At 45.0% G+C, this 27,659-nt stretch overlaps 1 protein-coding gene across 1 annotated transcript in view; it reads right to left on the minus strand.

Moving 5' to 3' along the window:
* LOC124620150 (signal-induced proliferation-associated 1-like protein 2) overlaps positions 1–27,659 on the minus strand; it is a 197,508-nt gene that overhangs the window by 133,220 nt on the left and 36,629 nt on the right. Inside the window, exons 3-4 of the mRNA XM_047146820.1 lie at positions 11,098–11,220; positions 10,924–11,046 (exon numbers count right to left, since the gene is read on the minus strand). Coding sequence (XP_047002776.1) covers positions 10,924–11,046; positions 11,098–11,220 — 246 coding nt within the window. The remainder of the gene's footprint in view (positions 1–10,923; positions 11,047–11,097; positions 11,221–27,659) is intronic.

Consider the following 27,659-nt stretch of genomic DNA (forward strand, 5'->3'; position numbering starts at 1 on the left):
TCATTACATATAAGTTTAAAGACATAGAAGAAAACGTGGAAACAAATGTGAACACTTTGGAAGACACGCGAGATCCGTCTAAGGCAAACCTTGATACTAGATGTGCAACAAGCTTGCTTCTTTCAGCTAGGAACGAACTACAATTATTATTGTTATTATTATAGAAAATACTAATACTTTTGGCACTAAAAATGCAATGATTTGGGGCCGAGGAAGGAGAGAAAATAGAAAAATGTCGCGTGAATTAGCTAATGACCCTGGGTTATCGATTGAAGTAGTAGTTTATCGATCAGTGTTTGAATGCACAGACAGATTTATACGAGGGATGTCACAACGATACAAAGCCACGAGAGAAACCACCAAAATTTTCCAAACTGCTGAAACAAAATTTGTGGTTGAAGCTTCAGATGACTCCCTGGGCGTAGGACGGCAGAATCTGCTGGAAATTTACGAGGAGACTGATAACGAGCAAAGATATCGTAGGCATCTACGTGCAACCGACACGAGTACGGGCGTTGCTGCTAAAAGGGCAGCCCCAGAAATCCGTCAGTTTCTAATTAAATAGGACTTAAGCGAAGCATTGCCCTATGCATCACTTATCGTCCAGTACTTCTTGACCACTTGTGTCTGAGACATCATGCGAGGGAAGTTTTTCTGAACTGATACTAACTAAAAAAAAAAATCTCCACTCTGTGACCAATAAAGAACGACTAGCCAGTCTGTCCATTTTATCAACTGAAAAAAATTTCAACTATGTTATTGAGAATTCAATAAAGTAAAGGCACGAAAAGAAGTACTACAATAATTTGGATAATAACTACTATCTCGTACTAAGGTTGCGAAACTAATTGATATAATTTTACAAACTTTGCACCCAGATATATAAAATAAAAGGAAATCTTATTCTGTTCTTTATTATTTCTTGCACTCGACCTGTCGGTTGCTGTGCTAAAGGCTGCATCGTATTCTAAGTTACTCACCTATATTGCAATTACTTGAGCGTAGAGTACGCACAGTGTAGTTAGTGATCTTTTTTCTCAGCCATTACTTCTATATCACTAATATTCTGTAAAAGGTACACTTCAGATCACAGGAAAATTAAATAGGCCATTGGAGAAAATTAAAGGAAGGATGGATGATTGATTTTAACGTCCCGTCGACATCCAGGTCATTAGAGACTGACACAATCTCAGATTGCGTCAAGGATGGTGAAGGAAATCGGCTGTGCCCTTTCAAAGGAACCTTCCCCGTATTTGCCCGAAGCGATTTAGAGAAATCACGGATGGCCGGACAGGGGTTTGAACCGTCGTCCTCCCGAATGCAAGTCCATTGTGGAGAAAAGAGAATGCAGCTGTATGAATATCAAGGGTTCATGTGGAAAACCAGTAAAAAAGAGAACGCTGAAAGGTGGAAGGAGTATATAGAGTGTTTATACAAGGGAGATGATTTGAAGGCAATATTACAGAAAGGGAAAAGGACGTAGATGATGATGAGATGGGAGAAGAATTTCACAGAGCACTGGAAGACCTATGTCAACATTCCGTCATAACTACTGACAGGCTTGGGAGATCCAGAAATAACAAAACTTTTCCATCTGGTGTGCAGGAGATATGAGGCAAGTAAAATACCCTTAGACTTAAAGAAGACTGTAGTAATTCCAATTCCAAAGAAAGTAGTTGCTGACAGGTGTGAAAATTACAGAACAATCAGTTTAATAAGTCATAGTTGCAAAAATACTAGCGCGAATTCTTTACGGAAGAATGGAGAAAGTGGTAGAAGCTGACCTCTGGGAAGATGAGTTTGGATTCCGGAGTAATATGGGTACACGCGAGGCAATATTGACCCTAAGACTTATCTTAGAAGATATGTTGAGGAAAGGCAAACGTACGTTTATAGCATTTGTAAACTTAAAGAAAGCTTTGGACGATATTAAGTGGAATACTTTCTTTGAAATTCTGAAGGTAGCAGGGGTCGTAATACAGGGAGCTAAAGGCTATTTACTACTTTTACAGAAACCGAACGATTGTAATAAGAGGTGAGGGGCATGAAAGGGAAGCAATGGTTGAGAAGGCAGTTGAGACAGGCTTGTAGCTACCCACAATGCTATTTTATCTGCACCCTTGAACAAGCAGTGAAGGAAACCAAAGAAAAATTTGGAGTAAGACTTAAAGGTCAGGGAGAGGAAACAAAAACTTTATGGTTTGCCGATGACATTGTAATCCTGTCAGAGACAGCAACGGACTTGGAAGAACAGTTGAACGGAATGGATAGCGTGTTGAAAGGAGGATATAAGAACAACAACAAAAGCAAAACAAGGATAATGGAATGTAAATGTATTAAATCATGTGATGCTGGGGGGAAATAAATTAGGAAACGAGGCATTTAAAGCAGTAGATGAGTTTTGTTCTCTGGGCAGCAGAATAATTTATTATGGCCAAAGTAGAGAAGCTATAATACGTAGACTGGCCATGGCAAGAAAAGGGTTTCCGTAGAAGAGAAATTTGTTAATGTGAGTATAGATTTAATTGTCAGACAGTCTTTTCTGAAGGTATTTGCCTGGTTGTGACCTTGTATCGAAGTGAAACATGGACGATAAATAGTTAATACTGGAAGTGAATAGAGGCTTTTGAAATGTGGTGCTACTGAAGAATGCTGAAGATTAAATTGGCAGATAGAATAACTATTGAGGAGGTACTGAGTAGAATTGGGGAGACAAGAAATTTGTGGCAAAACTCGATTAAAACAAGGGATCGGTTGATAGTACACGTTCTGAGACATCAACAAAAATGATTCAAAAATGGCTCTGAGCACTATGGGACTTAACTACTGAAGTCATCAGTCCCCTAGAACTTAGAACTACTTAAACCTAACTAACCTAAGGACATCACACACATCCATGCCCGAGGCAGGATTCGAACCTGCGACCGTAGCGGTCACGCGGTTCCAAACTGAAGCGCTTAGAACCGCACGGCCACACCGGCCGGCTAACAAAAATGGTTCAAATGGCTCTGAGCACTATGGAACTTAACATCTATGGTCATCAGTCCCCTAGAACTTAGAACTACTTAAACCTAACTAACCTAAGGACATCAAACAACACCCAGTCATCACGAGGCAGAGAAAATTCCTGACACCGCCGGGAATCGAATCCGGGCGCGGGAAGCGAGAAAGCTACCGCACGACCACGAGTTGCGGACAGACATCAACAGATCACTGATTTTGTACTGGAGGGAAGTGTGGAGTAAAAATTGTAGAGGGAGACGAAGAAATGAATATGGTAAGCTGATTCAAAAGAATGTAGGTTGCAGTAGTTATCCGGAGATGATGAGGCTTGCACAGGATCGAGTAGCATGGAGAGCTGCATTAAACCAGTCTTCGGACTGAACACCACAACAACGAACATCAATTTCGAAGCATACCGAAAGCTTCATTTAGTTTCGCCAGCGCGGGTCTCTGACAGGTTGCCTCGTTTGTTAACATGGAGGCGGCTTGAAACAGCGCCACGTCGCCGCCTGACGTCCACTCCACGCCTAGAGTTGCCAGGTCCAAGAAAAATGAGATTATATTTAGCCGAACATTCTGCACTAAACGCCGGACTACCTGTTTTAAAGAGCAGGAAAGTTGATTCAGTGTTACAGCTCGAGCACTCAGAGCTCCGCGGAGTATTGTCGCTGGCCGTGAACAATCGAATGGGCTGTGCTGCGAACCTTTTGATCTGCCGGCGGCGCCTCACATGATAGCCAACCTCACAGTCCTTACTGCTACGACGTACCGTTGTGATACGTCGAGAAAATAGTAAGTTCAGGAAACAAGTAAACAACTGTTTTATAAGTATTCAGTGCGTTTATCAGGCTTCTAACTGACATTTTATTTTCAGAAAAGGAGCGGAAAAATCTGGCGTCAAAGAGTTCATGATAGGATGATAGTTGTCGCGTCTTGAAGGAAAGATCGTTCCGTGGCTTTTATTTTCTTCACTGCTGAGAAAAGCTGCTCACAACAGTATGTACACCTAAAGAGAAACATGATCTGTGTGTCATTTTTGTGTAGCTTGGGAAATGATATTTTGCTGCACTGAATGTCACCACCGTGACAAATTCGGCGTGTTGTAGTATCTGCCTCGCAGCAACGCTGAATTTTGCAGATCTATAACTTCTATCTGCAGTGACGGTAATAAATCATCGGGTTCTCTGGACGCTCTGTTTTTGTCGTGGATGTCATCTATTAGCTTCTCTTTGTCCTGCAACAGACGAGGTTGGCCTGTACGCTTTTGTGCTGTGTCACTTCACGTTTCCAGTTCACTATCACATCGGAAACAGTGGGCCTAGGGATGTTTACGAGTGTGTAAATCTCACGTACGGACGTACGACACAAGTGACACCCAATCACCTGACCACGTTCGACACCCGTGAGTTCCGCGGAGTGCCCCATTCTGCTCTCTCACGATTTCTAATTACTACTGAAGTCACTGATCTGGAGTACCTGGCAGTACGTAGCAGCACAATGCACCTAATATGAAAAACGTATGTTTTTGGGGGTGTCTGGATAATTTTGATCACATAGTTTAAGTCCACAATGACATTTTTTACTCAAGATCACTAATACAATGCATCTCCCTCAAAGCATGTACCTTTCTTCCTGACTCACCCTGTATTTTAAGAATCCTTTGAACTTGCGGTGATTTACACCATGACGTCGCACAAAATTCACAGACGTGACCACAACTTCCGTTAAATCTATCCGCCTGCCTTCTTAAATGAGTGATAATTCTATTCGCCTCTTTCGTTGAGTGGTCAGCGGGTGTGACTGCCACGCTGCGGACCCGGTTTCGATACCCGGCCGGGGCAGGGATTTTTTCCGCTCGGAGATTGTTTTGTGTTGCCTTAATCATTATTTCATCACCATCATCATCGACATGCAATGTGAGGTCAACCGATAATACTCGCAATTTTTTTTATTTTCATTTTATTCGTTGTTAATCGTTGTGTTTGGTCGTTGCGGACGTCACATGACATCCGTTAAAGTTCATTTGTTGATCCTTCCACTCTTTTTTTTTTTTTTTTTAATTACAGAGGCTAAACAGCTCTCTGGCCGAACACGTTGAGCTACCGTGCCAGCATCTCGGCTGTTCAACTTCCCCAGGCCACCAGTACACAAACGATCATTTCATTACATAAACCAGCTTCACTATTTCACAACACAGTGCCTCTTCGTAAATGAAGCAAATAACAGCTGAAACATTTTTCCCGAATTCAGTTTATTTTTTTAAACGAGCAGCGAAACCCTGATGACGCCCAATCATTTGTGGTGCATCCTCTGTGGCTGCAGAATGGAGCATCTTCCACGGCGAATTCGTACTTTTAAAAACTGATCCACAAGCGGCTTCAAAAAATATCAAGTCCTCTTGAGGTGTAATCGAGAGGTACCAGATTCAAAAGCTCCTCAGATATTTGCAGCTCCATATCGACACCACGCACAAATATTGAAAGCTGAGCATAGTAAAAAATAGGAAACACCGCCAGAAATGCCTGTCCGAACACGAATGCAGATGTCAGCTAAACGTGCATATTGCGCTGCTGTATTTGACCACGGACGGCACGTGTGCAATGTCCTTCGTACGTTGCAAGTGTGAGGCGTGGTGGTCAGAACAGTATTCCGTGTGCTTGTGAGTGCATTATGGCGGAGTACAATGCATTCGGACGTGGGCAAATGGTTGGTGCTCGTATTGTGGCTACTTCCGTAACGCCATGTGTCGAAGTGTTTGGTGTTTAAAAGAGGCTCCGTATCGAAGATTTATACCGCATACAGGGGAAGCGATAAACATCATCAGCTAGGATACAACGCGGACGAAAGTGTGTGTTGAGTGATCGTGACGAACTGTCACTGAAGAGGAGCAAAACCACTGCAGAGCTGAATGTCAAATTCGCGAACCTTGTCAGGACCAAAACAACACGAAGAAAGCTCCATAAGCAGGAAATTAAGGGTGCGCTGGGATTCCAAAACAACTCATCGGTGACTCAAATGCCCGTAACAGGAAAACGTGGTGCTGAAGTCTTACAGCCTAGTCTATGGAGTGTACAGACTGTGAGAGATTGCGTTCGGCTTGCGCCTGACAGATATCGATCAGGTAATTGCAAAACGTCAGCTGAGTTCGTGCGCCGGTCGCACGGAGCGCTGGCAATTGTCTGTTCTTTGCAGAGGCGCAGACGTTCCGTGTAGTGAACTTTTCTTTACTTCGTACTTTTTCTACTTTTGCTTGGTTCTTGATGGACACTGTACACGCCGATTGCACTTAATTGAAAATTATACATATAAAAAAAAAAGTTTTACTCCGGTTCCCAGAACTCCTGAAGATAGACGTTGCTTTGGATATTGTATCACAGACACAGTCCCTTTGACTGTTCAGAGATACCACTAAAACCGCCAAAAGACGTAAACAACCATGCATGAGCAGCGCCTATTAGACGGAGGGGGTCCAACAGCCGATCAGTTCCAGTCATTCCACCAGGAAGGAGGTACACGGTTCGTATTGTCTGTAGTTCCACCATCCCTAGACGGTCAACACCGCGGTTCGAAACGTCCGCATTGCTACTTTGTTCCAGGAAGAACTCTCAACAAGGGAAGTGTCCAGGCCGGCCGGAGTGGCCGAACGGTTCTAAGCGCTACAGTTTGGAACGGCGCGACCGCTACGGTCGTAGATTCGAATCTTGCCTTGGGCATGGATGTGTGTGATGTCCTTAGGTTAGTTAGGTTTAAGTAGTTCTAAGTTCTAGGGGACTGATGACCTCAGATGTTAAGTCCCATAGTGCTCAGAGCCATTTGAACCATTTTTGAAGTGTCCAGGCGTCTCGGAGTGAAACAAAACGATGTTGTTCTGACATGGAGGAGATATATATAGACAGAAACTGTCGATGACATGCCTCGCTCAGGCCGCCCAAGGGCTACTACTGCAGTGGATGACCGCTACCTGCGGATTATGGCATGTTGAATTATACTATCGTGCAGCTACAGGACGTCGTGTTACGGCTCAAACTAAGCGTAATAGGCTGCATAATGTGCAACTTAATTTCCAACGTCCATGGGGAGTCCCATCTTTGCAACCACGACACCATGCAGCGCCGTACAGATGGGCCCAACAACATGCCGAATGGACCGCTGAAGATTGGCATCACGTTCTGTTCACCGATGAGTGTCGCATATGCCTCCAATCACACAATCGTCGGAGACGTGTTTGGAGGCAACTTGGTCAGGTTGAACGCGTTAGACACACTGTCCAGCTAGTACAGCAAAGTGGATGTTCCCTGCCGTTTTGAGGTGGCATTATATGGGGCCGATGTACGCCGCTGGTGGTCATGGAAGGCGCCGTAACGGCTGTACGATACGTGAATGCCACCCTCCGACCGATAGTGCAACTATATCGGCAGCATTTTGGCGAGGCATTCGTCTTCATGGACAACAATTCGCGCCCCCATCGTGCACATCTTGTGAATGACTCCCTTCACGATAACGACATCGCTCGACTAGTGGCCAGCATGTTCTTCAAACATGAACCCTATCGAACATGCCTGGGAGAAATTGAATAGGGCTGTTTATGGACGACGTGACCAACCAACCATTCTCAGGGATCTACGCCGAATCGGAGTGGGACAATCTGGACCAACAGTGCCTTGATAAAATTGTGGATAGTATGTATGCCACGACGAATACAGGCTTGCATCAATGCAAGAGGACGTGCTAATGGGAATTAGGGGTACCAGTCTGTACAGCTTTCTGGACCACCACCTCTGAAGGTCTCGCTGTATGGTGGCACAACATGCAATGTGTGGTTTTCATGAGCAATAAAAAGAGCGGAAATGATGTTTATGTTGATCTATATTCCAGTTTTCTGTAGAGGTTCCGGAACTTTCGCAACCGAGGTGATGCAAAACTTTTTTTGTGTGTGTATTTTTTTCTTTTACTGATGTAGATGTGAAATATGGCGGGTGTTCGGTGATGATTTGGGCAGTCATTATGTGGTTAAAGTTTAGAGGTGTGAGTTGTCAGGTGTGAGGGGAGGTAGGTCGCCGGATTGTGATCATGCACTTCCCTCCTCCACAGGACGCGTGGTTTCTCTGCCAAGGATTATGTGACCATTCTGGCTGATCAGGTGTATCTCATGGTACAATATTTGATTCCCAACGGTGATGGTGTGTTCCAAGCCGACACGGTCCCTGTCCACACAGCTCACGTCGTCCAGAGCTGGATTTGTCAGCACGAGGATGAATTGTCGCGTCTCCACTGGCCACCACAATCACCAACTCTCAACATTACTGAGCCCGTGTGGTCTACTTTGAAGAGAGGGGTGATTGAGCACTGTCTACCTCCATGTTATCCGAACAGGCCACTATTTAGCAGTAATTACTTTAAGATTTCCTTGGAAACCATACATGACAAATCTTTACCCACTCCGAGACGACTGGAAACTGTTTTGAAAATCAACTGTTTTCCTACACCGTATTGCGCATGGTAGTGTTTTGTGTTTGTGATTTTTCCATACTGTTGTCCGCCATCTGTATGTCGGCCAGTGAATGAACTAATGCGGTATATTTCTGTAACTTCTCTGCTGAGAATTATTTTTTTAACAAACGGCTCCTGGTATGTCGCTCTTACGCCCGGCCACTAGCTTTTTACGTACTTTACCCTTTAACTGCTCGTAAGGGGCCTCGTGGAGATGTAGTTAATGACGCTGTACGCAGTACTTCTTATCAGAATTAAGGGTATCGATGTCAGCAAGAAGTCGGCATTCCAAAACATCCCAAAGGTGTTCTATAGGATTCAGGTCAGGACTCGGTGCAGGCCAATCCATTACAGGGATGTTACTGTCGTGTAACCGATCCGCTACAGGCCGTGCATTATGAAGAGGTGCTCGATCGTGTTGAAAGATCCAGTCGCCATCCCCGAATTGCTCTTCAGCAGTGGGAAGCAAGAAGGTGCTCAAAACATGAATGTAGACCTGTGCTGTTATAGTGCCACGCAAAACAACAAGGGGTGCAAGCCCCCTCCATGAAAAACACGACCACCCCATAACACCAACCGCCTCCGAGTTTTACTGTTGGCACTACACACGCTGGCAGATGACGCTTCCCGGGCATTCGCCATACTCACGCCCTGCCTTCGGATCGCCACATTGTGTACAGTGATTCGTCACTCAACGTTTTTCAACTGTTCAATCGTACAATGTTTACGCTCCTTACACCAAGCGATGTGTCGTTTGGCATCTACCGGCGTGATGTGTGGCTTATGAGCAGCCGCTCGACCATGAACAAAGTTTTCTCACTTACCGCCTAACTGTCATAATACTTGCAGTGGATCCTGATGCAGTTCGGAATTCCTGTGTTATGATCTGGATAGACTTCTGCCTATTACACATAACGATCCTCTTCAACTGTCGGCGGTCTCTGTCAGTCAACAGACGAAGTTGGCCTGTACGCTTTTGTGCTGTGTCACTTCACGTTTCCACTTCACTATCACATCGGAAACAGTGGGCCTAGGGATGTTTAGGAGTGTGGAAATCTCGCGTGCAGACGTATGACACAAGTGACACCCAATCTCCTGACCACGTTCGAAGTCCGAGCGTTCCGCGGAGTGCCCCATTCTGCTCTCTCACGATGTCTAATGACAACTGAGGTCGCTGATATGGAGTACCTAGCAGTATGTAGCAACACACTGCACCTAATATGAAAAACGTATGTTTTGGGGGGTGTCCGGATACTTTTGATGACACGGTGTGTATGAGATCAAATATTACAGAACATATACCCTAAGACAGAAAAAATGCGACGCACCACGAAAGAATTGTCTGATTGGTACGGATATCTGTAGATGTCATGGATATGTACGGCCAACAAATTATTCCAGTGTCAGAACAATTGGATCATTTATTCGAGAGAAAGACCTACACAAATTGAAGAAGTCAATAACGCGTTGGTCCATATCTGGACCTTATGCAAGAAGTTATTTCGCTTCGCCACCATTGCTATTCTGTCCAACTGGCGAGTCAGATCGTCAAAATCTCGAGCTGGTCGAAGGGCCCTTCCATTATATTAATAAGAAAGTCCAAGAAACTTTCATAAATACGAAGTGAAAAAATTGACAACAGCTGGTCGCGAACCCGCTACTTTACACTTCATAAATCCACACTTTATGTTGTAACTTAGATGTAATGATAGAATTAACTGCTGATACGTCATTATGTTACGTTTTATCATACAAATCATACCAAGACCGACGTGTTTTTTATAAATCTTCTATGTGGCGTTGCCTTGAGGCGGCATACTTTAATTACACGCAAGTTATGATAAGGAAATTTCCAACTACGAAATCCAAGATGGCGACCCCCAAGTACCCCCTATCGATTTCCGGGCAGGAAGGAGCGCCTGGTCCCCGGCACGAATCCGCCCGGCGGATTTTTGCCGAGGTCTGGTGAACCGGCCAGTCTGTGGATGGTTTTTAGGCGGTTTTCCATCTGCCTCGGCGAATGCGGGCTGGTTCCCCTTATTCCGCCTCAGTTACACTATGTCGGCGATTGCTGCGCAAACAAGTTCTCCACGTACGCTTACACCACCATTGCTCTACCACGCAAACATAGGGGTTACACTTGTCTGGTGTGAGACGTTCCCTGGGGGGGCCACCGGGGGCCAAACCGCACAATAACTCTGGGTTCGGTGTGGGGCGGCAGAGGGGTGAAGTGGGCTGCCGTAGTCGTGGTGGGGTTGTGGACCACTGCGGCTGTGGCGGGGACGGAGCCTCTCCGTCGTTTCTAGGTCCCCGGCTAAAATACAATACCCCCTATCGAACACTAACGAGAGTCGATATCAGTTCCTGCTGTCTTCGATACTTCATGTGACGTCGAAGTGACGTCACGTGTACGCCTGCAACGGAGCTCACCTGCTGGGGGTCGACTTGGCACCGTTGGTGGCGGACCAGAAGCGGTGCAGCTTGAGGCGCGCGCGGGGGCTGCGCTCGGAGGCGGCACCGGGGGACGCGGCCGCTGCGGCAGCGGAGGCGGCGGGGGCGGAAGGCCGTTCGTCGACGAGGGCGTTGGCGGCGTTGTCGCGCTGCGGGGGCGGCTCGACGCGGCCGCGCAGGTACTCGGCGGGTCCCGGGCTGCGCTGGTCCAGCACCGGCCGGAACTCCTCCACCAGCGCGAAGAAGCTCTCGCCGCCGCCGCCGGCGCAGCCGTTCCTGCGGATCACACACCTTGTAAGTAGGCCGTTTAGGTTTGTATGTTGGTGACGTCACGTAGCGCTCTGTATGAAAATCACTGGCTGTGCTGTGTGCTGTCTGGGGCTGGTTTGCATTGCTGGAATATTTGCTATTCTAGTGTTGGGCAGTTGGATGTGAACAGCGCGTAGCGTTGCGCAGTTGGAGGTGAGCCGCCAGCGGTGGTGGATGTGGGGAGAGAGATGGCAGAATTTTGATTTTGAGAGCGGGCGATCTGGACGTGTGTCCATTAGAAACAGTAAATTTATATATATATATATATATATATATATATATGATGACTTTTGAACATTATTAGGGTAAATACATTGTTTCTTCTTTATCAAAATCTTTCATTTGCTAACTATGCCTATCAGTAGTTAGTGCCTTCAGTAGTTAGAATCTTTTATTCAGCTGGCAGTATTGGCGCACACTGTATTGCAGTAGTTTGAGTAAATGGCTCTGAGCACTATGGGACTCAACTGCTGAGGTCATTAGTCCCCTAGAACTTAGAACTAGTTAAACCTAACTAACCTAAGGACATCACACACATCCATGCCCGAGGCAGGATTCGAACCTGCGATCGTAGCGGTCTCGCGGTTCCAGACTGCAGCGCCAGAACCGCGCGGTCACTTCGGAGTAGTTTGAGTAACTAAGATTTTTGTGAGGTAAGTGATTCATGAAAGGTATATAGGTTATTGTTAGTCAGAGCCATTTTTTGTAGGGATTGTTGAAAGTCAGAATAAGTGAAGAGAGAAATGTCTGATTACGTTCAGTTCTGGTCAGCTGTTTGAAAATCAAATAACGAAAGAGGTTAACCAGTACAGTAATTGATAAATTTTTCTAAGGAGATGTTTGAACCTACACTGTAGCGTCGATGTTAATGCTCCCCCACAGACAGTTTAATGGGGCAGTTTCAGCTTTTTATCCCTTTATCGTGTAAGACGTGTATATTTCTATTGTTTATTGTCAAATCATAATTTATGAAAGGTGTTTATATTTTATTAATAGGATTAAGTATGAATAATTAATATTTGTCAGTTTGGAAATAATTGTGGTAGCAGGGAATGTCTGCACCAAAGTATTGTCGACAAGAGAGACCGCAAATTCATATAATTTTAAAAAAGGGCGGGAGAAACCGCGTACGGATATATTTTAAGAAAAGAGCGGGAAAGACCGCGCATTGATACATTTTGTAATGGCAGCAGGGATTGTCTGCACCAGAGAACATTGTTGGCAGGAGAGACCGCACTTTAGCGTTCGTAGGAAGTCAGTAGTAAGCGAGATGTGAAGCGAGTCGGTAGCAAGCCTGAAGCGAGAGGTTGAGAGGAGCTGTGTGCCTGCCAGCCACTAGCTATGATTTACAAGAGATTATAAACGGATGTACAGAGATATCAGCTAACTATTATAATAAGAGGAACTAATATTATTGAATTAATTTTTTGGAGAAACTCAAGACTACTGGAGGTATGTTTGCGCATTGCTAGTTGTAAGATTATTGTAAAAAGTAAGTCTCATTTGAACGTTTGTAAAATCATTTCATTCAGAATATAATTAACTTTTGCCAGCAATATTGCATTTCTAATTATAATCTATCCCAAAAACCATCAACGCAAAACTTTGCAAAATTTTTATTGTTGTCAAGAAAAAGTTTAACTATGAATTACGTAACTTCAGTCAAATTAATTAAAGAATAACGTCAGATTTGCTATTAAAGAATAACATCAGCTTTGATAATAAATACAGTCACTTATTATGAAAGCCCACCAGCAGCCAACAGAGTATAGTAAAACAGAGTAAGTATATTCATGTCGCAGTTCGATGTAGCAGTCAGATGGGGATCCAGTATTTGTTATTATTAAGCAAGAGAAAGAAATCCTAAGAAAAGGTTACATAGTTTGTTGTAAATGGGAAGGTTATCAATAACACAAGAGGTAAAGAGGAGACGGGGAGGTTTCAATTGTTATTTCATCCTCTCGCCCGATATGGGCGGGGGAATGGCTGTCAGCGGATACAAGTCGCCGCTCTTCAGTCCTGATAGTTATTTTGAAACATATTATAAAACTGGACACGGTGGTTGAGAAAAATGAATGTTTCACACAATAAAAAGACAGATCGTCAGTCACATATTTAAAAAAAATAAGAGGCTGATTGTTGATTACTTAAAATATTGACACGGACGAAATGGAAAATGAATGTTTTACAAAATTTCAAAGACAGATTGTTGCACATGTTAAAAGGTGAAAAGGCGATGTGTTGACTGATTAAGATAGACACATACCCGTGTGAAGTGATGAGTGGTTGTAGACTGCCAAAGGGGAGTCAGGGGAACGTAGCAGTCGAGGTAGTGCGTTAACACGGTGTTTGTGCAGGTGGACGTTTGGAGGAGGTATTTGGGACAGAGGGGAGGGACGCTGTTCCGCACCAAACCTTAGGTTGTGGGTGGAGAGGAAAGGGAGCCCTGACCAGGGAAGGAGGGGTGGACTCTTTTAGATCGGTTAGGATGGGTATATATCAAGGCGGATTTCATGGTCAGGTAAGGGAAGGCGATTAAAGTTTCGTTGGAAGAAGATGTGGGGAGTCTGAAGGTGCAGTGTTGGGGAAATGTGGTGGTACGGGTGCGGCAGAGTACCAGAATCAGTGAGCAGGGGGAATCTATAGGGTGGGTAGCGCCAAGTTTACGCGTAACGTACGATACTCGGAGCTGTTCGATATACAACAGTAGGTCGGGGGATTTTATAAGTTGGCAAAGGATTCGGGTGGGGGAAAATAAGCAGATCCGGAAGGCTGGGCGTAGTACATGGCGTTCGAGCATCTGGAGGGAGTGATGAAAGAAGCGAGGGGTGGAACTAAGTGCCACATTTGCACAGCACGGGATGGGTCGGACCAGCAATTCAGGATCGTGGAAGGGTGTAATCTCCATGTTCGGCCGGGTAGCAGTTTTAGTAATTTTGTCTGTTGTGGGCTTACTACTGAATTGTGATTGGATTGAAGAGTTCCTAGATAACAGAACGCAGCATGTCATTCTCAATGGAGAGAAGTCTTCCGAAGTAATAAGAGTGATTTCAGGTGTGCCGCAGGGGAGTATCAAAGGACCATCGCTATTCACAATATACATAAATGACCTTGTGGATGACATCGGAAGTTCACTGAGGCTTTTTGCGGATGATGCTGTGGTATATCGAGAGGTTGTAACAATGGAAAATTGTACTGAAATGCAAGAGGATCTGCAGCGAATTGATGCATGGTGCAGGGATGGCAATTGAATCTCATTGTAGACAAGTGTAATGTGCTGCGAATACATAGAAAGAAAGATCCCTTATCACTTAGTTACAATATAGCAGGTCAGCAACTGGAAGCAGTTAATTCCATAAATTATCTGGGAGTACGCAGTAGGAGTGATTTAAAATGATCATATAAAGTTGATCTTCAGTAAAGCAGATGCCAGACTGAGATTCATTGGAAGAATCCTAAGGAAATGCAATCCGAAAACAAAGGAAGTAGGTTACAGTACACTTGTTCGCCCACTGCTTGAATACTGCTCAGCAGTGTGGGATCCGTACCAGATAGAGAAGATTCAACGGAGAGCAGCGTGCTTCGTTACAGGATCATTTAGTAATCGCGAAAGCGTTACGGAGATGAAAGATAAACTCCAGTGGAAAACTCTGCAGGAGAGACACTCAGTAGCTCGGTACGGGCTTTTGTTGAACTTTCGAGAACCTACCTTCACCGAGGAGTCAAGCAGTATATTGCTCCCTCCTACGTATATCTCGCGAAGAGACCATGAGGATAAAATCAGAGAGATTAGAGCCCACACAGAGGCATACCGACAATCCTTCTCTCCACGAACAATACGAGACTGGAATAGAAGGGAGAACCGATAGAGGTACTCAAGGTACCCTCCGCCACACACCGTCAGGTGGCTTGCGGAGTATGGATGTAGATGTAGAATAGTTAGCAGACGGGGCTTCCATGTTAGTCGGCGATAAAGTGTTAGTCCGAGGTATTTTATTGTGTTAGTGGCAGTTTTAAGTAGTAGAGCTGTTTTTATCTATGGTCGCATAAGATAACGGCAGAGGTTTGGCCTGAATTACCACATTTCCGACACGGCAAATCTCAGCAGACATTTGTCCTACAGTCGTGACAGAATGCTTTGCGTAATTAACCCTTGAGCAGTGCTTTGTGTCTCAAACCATTATTTTATTAATTATTAGGAGTAATAGAGCCTTTCGAATGAAAACACCGATGCTGTTCAAAAACACACACATCAAGTGGTACACTGTGGTACTTCCACGAATGTAGTGCATTGTAGTAGTCCCACCGTTCAAAGATTTTTTTTACATAGTGATAATATTGAGATCATTGACAGTGAAAGTAAGTAAAGGCGCAGTTGACACTGAAAGAAAGAAGGAGTACAAATCTAAAAACACCGATTCTCTTAGATTTTGCCGTAAGCAGTATTTTGAAGCTTGTGTTGAAGAAGCAGAAATTCTTGGAAAGTACGTATTCACAAAATACTGGGCTGCATGTGACGATTTTGGTTTGTTCATGAAACAACTAGACGCACGCTACAGATTTTAACTTCTAAAAAGAATGAAGCGATATTAAGTGGGCATTTTAATTAAAATGACTAGGGTACATCTATTCGACAGCTATATTGAAGTCCCTAGCGATTTCATACAATCTGACTCTCCCTCACACAACTTACAAAAATAATTCTGGAAACCAGGGGTGCTGCTATTGATTGCGAAGCCATTGTACAAATATTTGTAGTTAAATTGCAAGACCAATACATGCAAAAGGAAGAGAAAACTTCAAAATGTATTTGCGAAACAGACTAGAAAAATGTACATAACACAACTGACGTCAATGAAAATTGTAATGTATTTTGTAAGATGGCCTAAATTTCCCAAGAAAAGCGTTCGGATTCCGTTCAAATTTAATAACTTTCAATTTCGTTTGTTATTATTTACAAGTATTAATCGTCATATGTACTGACGCACAGTCTTGTTTCTTTTTATTTTATTTATTTATTTTTTTGAGGGGGAGGAGGGGGGAAATTGGGGAAACCCAAACCTGCTCACTGGTTATTGGGCGGAAGGGGTCTAATGTCAATTAGAGGTAAATCCATTAAGCAAATATGTATATGGATAGTGCGGGAAGGTGTTATGCAATCAGTGCTATGTTATTCTGCTAAGAAGAACGACTCATCGACATTAAAAGTCGTGAATATGGGCCTAAATTTATACGTTCTGCGCCTTGAAAACAATTTCATTCCTTTAATTTTGAAAAAGACTGCACACACCTGGGAAGATATTCGTTGTTCTTTCCTCTGAGACCACTTACAGATATTAGTTCGGATTTATAATCGGTCATTGAAAACCTATTATTATTATTATTATTATTATTATTATTATTATCATCATCATCATCATCATCATTTTTCAACCAGAGTGCTTAGCATATTAATGGAAAAAAGAAAATCATAATTTCTTTGAGAAAGAAGAAGGCATTTATTTTGTTCCTTTTAAAAATTTCAAAAAATTAACCTACAGTATCTGAAAGCAAGTTTACCATTCCAAAGTTCGGGAGTAGATAAGTGAGTCTCGACTGTCTCATGGCTGATCTGAGGGAAGTTTTAAGATGTCACAAGGCTCTGAATAACCACTTAGAGGACGCTGCCGATACCGGAAAAGTTATAATCAAAATAATGAGGCAAATAACTTCATGAAGCAGTTCTTTAACACTAACACGCCCAGCCATAAATTGTCTTCCAATAAAGGAAGTAATAAACGGTTGTACGGCAGTCATAAAGGTCCGCAACATTTCGAGCTGAACATTAAACCTGTCCACATTAATGTCCGCTGTGTGTATCTCTTCCAAACGGTGTGTAGATAGGAATTGTTTGTGAGGACGTAACAAGTATTTTTTTAAGAAGGGATAGTTGCTTAGATCCTCTTAGTTGAACCTTCAATCAGTCTGGTTCAGAAAGAGATCAAGAATTTGAAACACATATTTATTAAATCTTCGTTCACCATACATTTCTGCAGGTACTGACTATGTGTTCGTGTGTTAATCCCGCCGGTATTTTTTTCTTGACCGTGAGATATCTGCATCTTTCAGATTAAGTTTCTTAGAATAATCATCGGTTTTCCCTAACAGCGTATCAAAAAACCCTTCGACAGTCCAAAGATTCACAAGAGCTTCTTTTAGAACCTTTCTAGAACACTTCACTCCGGCTGCATTAAAATTTGTATTCTTTAGAGATCTGGTCACTTCTTCACATAATACAAATACGTCAGTGGCGACTATCACGCAAAAGATATAATCTCAGACTTTCGAGCCGCTTCGCGTAGCACCGCATGACTGCCCGACATTCGTCTCTAATTGAGCCCTACCCATTCAAAACTTTGTTCTCTGTTTCATGGACCTGGTCATAGTTTCCCCTGAAAGGTTTCAAAGATTTTACTCTTGGAGCTCATGGGTTGGGCACATTGGTCTTCGGTATTCAACTTTCGGATTTGCTTAGTGGTCGGCCTTGAAGGATTTCTTTCACACCCTTGTTCCGCCCAGACGTATTACCTGCACCTTCGAAATAATGGGAGTCCTAGTGTTTACTGGTAGTTGCGAGCGTGTGTGTCTCGAAGTCTGGCGGCGCAACAAACACCGAGTGAATTGCTTCTGGCCCGCCACTTCTGTCACTGAATCTCCCATAATTTGTAAAATGGAGATTTTTTTATTTTTTATTTTATTTATTTATTTATTGGTGCACAGTGTCTCACTGGATCATGTTAGTCGTTATTTCCAGTACTTTGTTTTGCATCGCTGACACCAACCACGTGTCGCAAGGTATCTGCCAGATCTTCCAATTCTGGTGCATCATTCTTCCTCTAATGGAGAAATGTCATGAATCATGACATTTTCTGTGACCGCTTCATGACCTCTCACTGCGTTTCTTGCTCGATCCAGGAATCTGAGTGAACCGACAACTACAAGCTAAGTGATTCTAGTTTCCTCCTGGTCGGCCATCCAATATCGTGCCAACTGGGTGATCAATGTGATGTTTTCACGTTTATGAACTACTGCGACAGACTCTCGATGAAAAACGCTCTTTTTGAATATTTTCAACTTTTATGTACCGTTTTTGCTGGTACAGAAACCTTCGTCAAGAAAAATCATTTTTTTCTGTGATCTTCTATTATTCACTATGTGGATAGACCTAAATGCAGTCATAGTAGAACATAACACATCTTTTTTCTTCGTAGTGTGGCTACGGATAAAACACAAACCATTCCGATTTATAAGATCGAAAGTCCTTTGCAGAAACTTAAGACAGAGTAGGACAGATTGTAGTTGGAATTGTTGTTGTTGTTGTCTTCTGTCCTGAGACTGGTTTGATGCAGCTCTCCATGCTACCCTATCCTGTGCAAGCCTCTTCATCTCCCAGTACCTACTGCAACCTTCATCCTTCTGAATCTTAGTGTATTCATCTCCTGGTCTCCCTCTACGGTTTTTACTCTCCACGCTGCCCTCCGATGCTAAATTTGTGATCCCTTGATGCCTCAGAACATGTGCTACCAACCGATCCCCTCTTGTAGTCAAGTTGTGCCACAAATTTCTCTTCTCCCCAATTCTATTCAATACCTCCTCATTAGTTATGTGATCTACCCATCTAATCTTCAGCATTCTTCTGTAGCACCACATTTCGAAAGCTTCTGTTCTCTTATTGTCTAAACTATTTATCGTCCATGTTGGAATTATACGGCATTTAACATTGTGTGAAAGATAGTAGCTTCAAGGGTCCCACAGTTTGATTCAGTTATAAGTAAAAATTGCTGTCAACCAAGATACTGATCACACATTTGCTGACGTGCAGCATACTTATTTCGCTGGCCTGCCTGCAAATGATGTATCGCGCCCCCATCTGCACCCCCTTTTTCTCCACAACCACCCCACCCGTTAGACATACGGAGACCAACTGCCACTGCCACTAAGCATAGCAGTTCATTATCCATAGCAGAAATTCACGACACAGTGGCTTTCGAAATACTGAGTGAATAGCCTTGGAAGATTCCTCGCATGTAATGGGCTCGTAGGAGCGATTCTAGGATATATCGTTGGGGATATCGCCAGCGAACTGTGGTTAGTGTGTGGGTGCCGAAAGCCACCGTTCTGGGTATCCTAACAGCAGAACGCTAATAAGGTTTATGCTTTGTGATGAAGTGGTCTGGTTGTGAACGAAGGACAAACAATATTTATTGTTAGTTTAAGATATTTTATGTAACTGATTTTAAAATGTAATGTATCGGTGCATTTTCTGTAGTATTAAAAAGTAGTAAGTTTGAAATTAAGTAAGAATGCGTCTGTAGAGGGTGTTACGCATTTGCAGCAGGGAGAGAGATTTCTGCACGTCGTAAAAATGCGCCTTGGTGATGCGTGGGAGGAGGACACATTATGATTGGCTTACGCTGTTCAGTTTCTTGGGCACGTTTTGAGAAGAGGAGGAGATAATTGAGAAAATCTGCAATTCAAAATCGAAAGCAGAATACCACAAGGAAGAGGAACAAGTAGCTGGTTGGCTCGAGCGAGAAAGATTACCTTCCTACCTCTTTATATTACATTAAGGAAAGCTGAAGATCACTACGGGCGGAGATGTCTAGTCGAAGATTCGATAACATACGAAATGAATGCAGAACTGACGACATTGAGCATAGTGTAAACCGATGGCCCTGAACGAACTAATTTTTAACTTGCACCCCTTTCAGGAGAGGCCTTGCAGCTGGATGTCTGTGCAGTTTCCTGCAGCTCAAGGCACGTAAAAAGATCTGCTGGTGATCCTGGGCGCTCAGACCTGAAGTCTAGTTGAAGTGCCGCTTCTTGTCGGCGTCTTCTAGAACTACTCGCAAGTCAGTCACAAAATGTTTCGCATAGTCATACAGTAAATACATTTAGGTTACAGAAGTCATGGGATAGCGACATATAAAATACTTCTGACAATTGCAGTATATGCTTGAAAAAATAAACGATTGAGTCGCTAGGCAAATAAGTAAACTGTACCCTAAACCATTTTTGTTCACGTCACGTCAGCATCTACCGAAAGCGAAATATTTTATTTATTTAGCGTATGGCTTACAGAATTATATTTTACAAGTATATACAATTACGTGGACATAAGATAAAATGATATAAATCAGTACAAGCAGATATACACGGTGTAAATTTTAAGTTGACAAACCAGAATAACTCGAAAAATAAAGTTCACACGAAAAAAAAGTGTAGGATCCAAAGCTGATTATTTTCGAGGGGGACATTTGCTGGTGCTAAAATTAGGCCTCCACCCCAGCCCCCTGGGGTTGGGGCGGGAGGCAACTTTAAAATTTCAAATGGGAACTCCCATTTTTATTGCAACATCAGATTCTACATAAAAGAACTATGTACATTTTGTCTTAAACATTTATTTTGATTCTTGGTAGTTGGCGCTGTAATTCAAGAAAATCGATGTTCTCATTTTTGCGTGGAAAATGGTTACGGATGAATAAAAAATACTTATTTACTTCGTGAGGATGTTTGGTTAGTTATTTAGCTAGTCAGATGATTTGTTTGATAATTTAAAGTTGTGTGGCCTCATGACCACGAAACAAACAAAACTTATCTGAATCTGCGGAAAAAATTAATATTTGGGCCAACATATGTAAAACTCTAACTCCTCTCTCTCAAACCCCGCCCTATGGGGAGAGATGGAGAGTTTTAGTTCTAATGAATCAAAATTTACGAAGTAAATAAGTATTTTTTATTTATCCGTAATCATTTTCCATGCAAAAATGAGAACATGGATTTTCTTGAATTACAGCGCCAGCTACCAAGAATCAAAGCAAATGTTTAAGACAAAATGTAAGTAGTTTTTTATCTAGAATCTGATGATGCAATAAAATATGGGGGTCCGAATTTGAAATTTTGAAGTTGTCTCTTGCCCCCCCCCCCCCCCCCCCCGGGGGGCTGGGGTTGTGGGCTAACTTTAGCACCAGCAGATTTCCCCCTCGAAAGTAATCAACTTTGGATTCTACACATTTTTTCGTGTGACGCTTATTTTTAGAGTTATTCTGGTTTGTCAACTTAAAAAAAGACCATCTTTAGGGACAGGGTTCTTACACCAAAACAAGGAAAAAATGTCTAGTAAAAAAGCCCTAAAGCGCATACTTTGGTAGATATGACCACGTGTTCATCTTCGATACTATCAGACATATCTCTTCTGCTGCAAGCTCTTTGCTTTTCACATGCCAGAGGGAGGACTGGAACCTCCGCCGGAACCAGCCGCACAGTCCATGACTGCAGCGCCTTAAACCGCTCGGCTAATCCCGCGCGGCATTGATGCTTCCCACTGTCTCATTTTCACAGCACAGGAATTCTATGACAGCACGTTGCTTCTGACGAACGTCAAGTGTAGCAGCCATCTTAAAGACAAGCTGTGACGGCGCTACTCACGGGAACAGGTTGAACTAAGTTTGAAAACAAGCGGGAAGGATGTATCTACACACTGTAAAACTTTCACACATGCAGAATGAAAACTGTCTTTTTACAAAAATAGTGCGCATTTCTTTTGGAGTGACCCTCGTAATAGCTTTCTTGCAGTGTAGCCCACGTAAGGTAAAGCCTGAACACCACTGGTATACAGCGAGTAGCGGCGATTCGACATGACGACTACAGGGAGCCGACAACGAAGCTAAGCGGCTCTCAGGTCAATGGGAAGATTCAATGCAAAGCGAATCGCTCCAGCTCTCTGCACAGGGACGCTACGCCTCCCGTGTGGAAGTGCCACTGAAGCCGATCCGTGACAGGCACGTGGGTTCAAGTGGTTCAAATGGCTCTAAGCACTATGGGACACAACATCTGAGGTCATCAGTCCCCTAGACTTAGAAACTACTTAAACCTAACTAACCTACGGACGTCACATACATCCATGGCCGAGGCAGGATTCGAACCTGCGACCGTAGCAGGCGCGCAGTTCCACTGAAGCGCCTAGAACCGCTCGGCCACCGCTGCCGGCAGGCACGTGGGTCCACAAGTAATTTACATCAGTCGGGAGCGACGTAAGCGGTGAAAACCGCGCGCCAGACGGGCGGAGGCGACGACATGTGGCCCGAGGCTGCCGAATTCCGGGTCCGCCTCAGATCCGGCGCCAGGTGTAATCTGGCCCGCATAATCGCACTCGCCGCGCCACAAATCAGCCGCGCAGACGGCCGACGCCTCTACACACGTACGAATTACCAGCCCTCCTCCTCCAGGTCCAGCCACACGGCCAATCACGCTACGCGCTTGCACATTCGTCCTGCCTTGCTTTTTTCCCACTACATATCATAAATTTTTACTGCACACACTGCCAGGCCAGCAACACTCGGCCGCGTAATCTGATTACCAGGTTCCCCGCACATGTGTTCTGGCCACTACTTCTTTTGCCAGAGCTATTAATGATAGTTTATTACTTATCTGCACCGACAGTCCACAATATAGCTTGAATCCAGGGTGTTTTTATGAGGTTCTATCAGCTAACCTCGAACTCCATCTGTGGTATCGATAGCTACGATGCCACGGCGTATGTGCAAGTTCGTAGGTTGGCGCTACGACACCGAAACAGACGACAGCCCCCTCTAGCCGGCGCTGTGCAGCTCTACGAGCGCCGCTCCAGATTCAGCCCATTTGATGCCGAGCAGACGACCAAGCAACATTGTTTTCTATTTAATAGTGGGCGAGCCACTGCAGAGTTAGCCTTTGTAAAAAAAAAATGGTTCAAATGGCTCTGAGCACTATGGGACTTAACATCTGAGGTCATCAGTCCCCTAGAACTACTTAAACCTAACTAACCTAAGGACAGCACACACATCCATGCTCGAGGCAGGATTCCAACCTGCGACCGTAGCAGCAGCGCGGTTCCAGACTGAAGCACCTAGAACCGCACGGTCACACCTGCCGGCTAGCCTTTGCAACTTGATGTACATCTTCGCACCTATGCGTTTCGTCACAGGGTTATTTGATAAGCGTGATAGCGTTACGACGATGCTCAGCAAACTCAAGTGACAGACTGCAAGAGAGGCGCTCTGCATCGCGGTGTAGCTTGCTGTCCAGGTTTCGAGAGGGTGCGTTTCTGGATGAGGTATCGAATATATTGCTTCCCCCTACTTATACCTCCCATGGAGATCACGAATGTAAAATTAGAGAGATTCGAGCGCCCACGGAGGCTTTCCGGCAGTCGTTCTTCCCGCGAACCATACGCGACTGGAACAGGAAAGGGAGGTAATGACAGTGGCACGTAAAGTGCCCTCCGCCAAACACCGTTGGGTGGCTTGCGGAGTATAAATGTAGATGTAGGATGTAGATGTACGTGCTCATCTCAGCCACAGTTAAGTAAAACCACTTTTAATTGCAGTACCAAGAGTTCTACCTCACTTGCTCCTCCTTGCTTCCTACATTCGGCCTACCCTTCAGTTTTCAGGAGCAGACCCCACGCGCCGCCTTCCAGGTGGGATACAAAACCACCGACAAAATTTCGGAGGTTACTCAGGATTATTTTCGAAGTATTTTGGTATGCTGTATCTGCCACGTGATACGGTAACACAGCGACATCCACAGTGGGTGCCACACGCCGGCACGACTCCAGCGTAGCCGGCCGGGGTGGCCGAGCGGTTCTAGGCACTACAGTCTGGAACAGCGTGACCTCTACGGTCGCAGGTTCGAATCCTGCCTCGGGCATGGATGTGTGTGATGTCCTTAGTTTAGTTAGATTTAAGTAGTTCCCAGTTCTAGGGGACTGATGACCTCAGACGTTAAGTCCCATAGTGCTCAGAGCCATTTGAACCATTTGTCATTTCCCTGAATACTGACCATCCCTCTTGGGACATCGTGTATACACTCCTGGAAATGGAAAAAAGAACACATTGACACCGGTGTGTCAGACCCACCATACTTGCTCCGGACACTGCGAGAGGGCTGTACAAGCAATGATCACACGCACGGCACAGCGGACACACCAGGAACTGCGGTGTTGGCCGTCGAATGGCGCTAGCTGCGCAGCATTTGTGCACCGCCGCCGTCAGTGTCAGCCAGTTTGCCGTGGCATACGGTGCTCCACCGCAGTCTTTAACACTGGTAGCATGCCGCGACTGCGTGGACGTGAACCGTATGTGCAGTTGACGGACTTCGAGCGAGGGCGTATAGTGGGCATGCGGGAGGCCGGGTGAACGTACCGCCGAATTGCTCAACACGTGGGGCGTGAGGTCTCCACAGTACATCGATGTTGTCGCCAGTGGTCGGCGGAAGGTGCACGTGCCCGTGCCCGTCGACCTGGGACCGGACCGCAGCGACGCACGGATGCACGCCAAGACCGTAGGATCCTACGCAGTGCCGTAGGGGACCGCACCGCCACTTCCCAGCAAATTAGGGACACTGTTGCTCCTGGGGTATCGGCGAGGACCATTCGCAACCGTCTCCATGAAGCTGGGCTACGGTCCCGCACACCGTTAGCCCGTCTTCCGCTCACGCCCCAACATCGTGCAGCCCGCCTCCAGTGGTGTCGCGACAGGCGTGAATGGAGGGACGAATGGAGACGTGTCGTCTTCAGCGATGAGAGTCGCTTCTGCCTTGGTGCCAATGATGGTCGTATGCGTGTTTGGCGCCGTGCAGGTGAGCGCCACAATCAGGACTGCATACGACCGAGGCACACAGGGCCAACACCCGGCATCATGGTGTGGGGAGCGATCTCCTACACTGGCCGTACACCACTGGTGATCGTCGAGGGGACACTGAATAGTGCACGGTACATTCAAACCGTCATCGAACCCACCGTTCTACCATTTCTAGACCGGCAAGGGAACTTGCTGTTCCAACAGGACAATGCACGTCCGCATGTATCCCGTGCCACCCAACGTGCTCTAGAAGGTGTAAGTCAACTACCCTGGCCAGCAAGATCTCCGGATCTGTCCCCCATTGAGCATGTTTGGGACTGGATGAAGCGTCGTCTCACGCGGTCTGCACGTCCAGCACGAACGCTGGTCCAACTGAGGCGCCAGGTGGAAATGGCATGGCAAGCCGTTCCACAGGACTACATCCAGCATCTCTACGATCGTCTCCATGGGAGAATAGCAGCCTGCATTGCTGCGAAAGGTGGATATACACTGTACTAGTGCCGACATTGTGCATGCTCTGTTGCCTGTGTCTATGTGCCTGTGGTTCTGTCAGTGTGATCATGTGATGTATCTGACCCCAGGAATGTGTCAATAAAGTTTTCCCTTCCTGGGACAATGAATTCACGGTGTTCTTATTTCAATTTCCAGGAGTGTATTTTGCGATTCTGCTGGTGGTCAGAATAAAAACTTCACCCTCTTTGCCTTCATGCATTATGTAATTCTCAATCAAATTAATAGCCTGAAGAAGTTCGAAATTACGTTGCCTGTCCGTTGCCATGGAAACATCAAAAGATTTCAAGGAAATGATAGAAGCATCCAAGTGTAAGCAATCTCGTTTGACAGTGCTCAGCGATAATCGAGAAATGGAAAGCACTGTTTAACTCAAAGTGAGCTGCAAAATGTTCTTTAGAATCTCAGGTCAATAACATTTATATCATCTGAATGCACTCACTGCCGTATGCGGAAACATCAAACGACTTATCACGGAGGAATGCAAACTGGCGTCATAAGGACACCACGACAACAACAACCAGTGGAAGGACTGTCTGAACTGGCCACGCCTACTTATGTTTCACTTCAAAATTTTTTACTTGTCAAGTACACGACAGCTTTGCGTTTACCTCCTGTTTGCTGTAACCTAACTCAAACAACCCCGTCCTTTATTCTAAATCTCCTTCCAATACCTATACTAAAATATACAGATTTACAAAGCCTGATTAAGTTTTTCCATCCTGGTGCTGTGAAGTTCTTCAGTCAGCTGCTCCACAGCTAAACAGACGTGATATCTATAGTACTATCGCCGTATTATTACAACCGGACATTTGTTTGGCCGTGATTATTATGGAATTACTGGATCTGTTTCACTTGACGTACTCTTTCCTTCCCCTTACTAACAATAAGTGACGTTTGACTGTATTTTGGGAAATTCATTTATTCATTCTGGGATCACTCCGGAGGCCAATAATGATATTTCCACATTCGATGCACCCAATATGTTACATATTGATGTAATCACAGTTCAAACGTTAAAATCACTTTTCTCGCTTTTCATAAAAATTTACTTACCTGGTTCTTTCCGCTGGTGTTTCAAATTTACTCGACAGAATCTGAGTACATGGTATGGCGCAGGAAATACAGCCAACGGAAACTGTGTCCATCTTTTTGTATCACCGTGTGTGGTGATGATGAGGTCCCATACTCCGAGGAGCGTAGGGGACGATGCGGGAGACACGCACCGCCGACTACGCAAGATGCTAGCAGAGGTGGTTTGCCATTGCCTTCCTCCGACCGTAATGGGGATGAATGACGATGATGATGACGGCACAACAACACCCAGTCATCTTTTGTTCGTTTTCGTTCGTTGCATCTGCTCGGGGCGGACGTCGCTAGACACCCGTTTCAGTTCGTCGTTGATCCATGAACTCAGTTTTTTTATTACAGAGGGCGGCTAACCGTCTGACCGAACACGCTGAGCTACCGTGCCGGCATCACATCGAGGCAGGGAAAATCCCTGACCCCGCCGGGAATCGAACCCGGGACCCCGTGCGCGGGAAGCGAGAACGCTACCGGAAGACCACGAGCTGTTTGTATTGAAGGCCTCCGTTTTATGGCACAGTCGGGAGGCGGCACAAACACGAGGCAGTGCTTTACGCCGTGGGCCGTCACTTTTGTTGCACCCAAACTGTACACAGCGGAAAGGGGCCCCCCGTCGCCTACCCTGTAACGCTCCCCTAGCCCTGCGGAAGAATGCGGACCAGTTGCGTAACGGGAGCAGGGGGCGCTGCTGCCGTCCACCACCTGTGGCACGGCATGCGGGCCGAGCCTGGCTGGCTGGCTGGCCGGCCTTTGTGTGGGCGCGCGCCCTGTCTGCCCGACCTTGGCGGGCGACATGAAGCACAGTGGGGTGCGGCGGAGCGGGGTGTATGCGCAGTAGTGGTAGATAAAATGTTACTTTCCGATGTCAGTGATTTCTGTCAATGCTATTTTTCGGTAACTGCGATTTTTAGTTGTGATTTGTCACAGTTTAGAATGGCAGTTTACGAATCCACAGCTTGTCGAAAATCTATTTAAAATTTTTTACAGGAAAATTTGCGACTGGATTCGTGATTTCCTGTCAGAAAGATCACAGTTCGTAGTAATAGACGGAAAGTCATCGAGTAAAACAGAAGTAATATCCGGCGTTCCCCAATGAAGTGTTATAGGCCCTATTGTTCCTGATCTATATTAACGACATAGGAGACAATC

Source organism: Schistocerca americana, chromosome 6, assembly GCF_021461395.2.
Source record: "Schistocerca americana isolate TAMUIC-IGC-003095 chromosome 6, iqSchAmer2.1, whole genome shotgun sequence".
Taxonomy (NCBI): domain Eukaryota; kingdom Metazoa; phylum Arthropoda; class Insecta; order Orthoptera; family Acrididae; genus Schistocerca; species Schistocerca americana.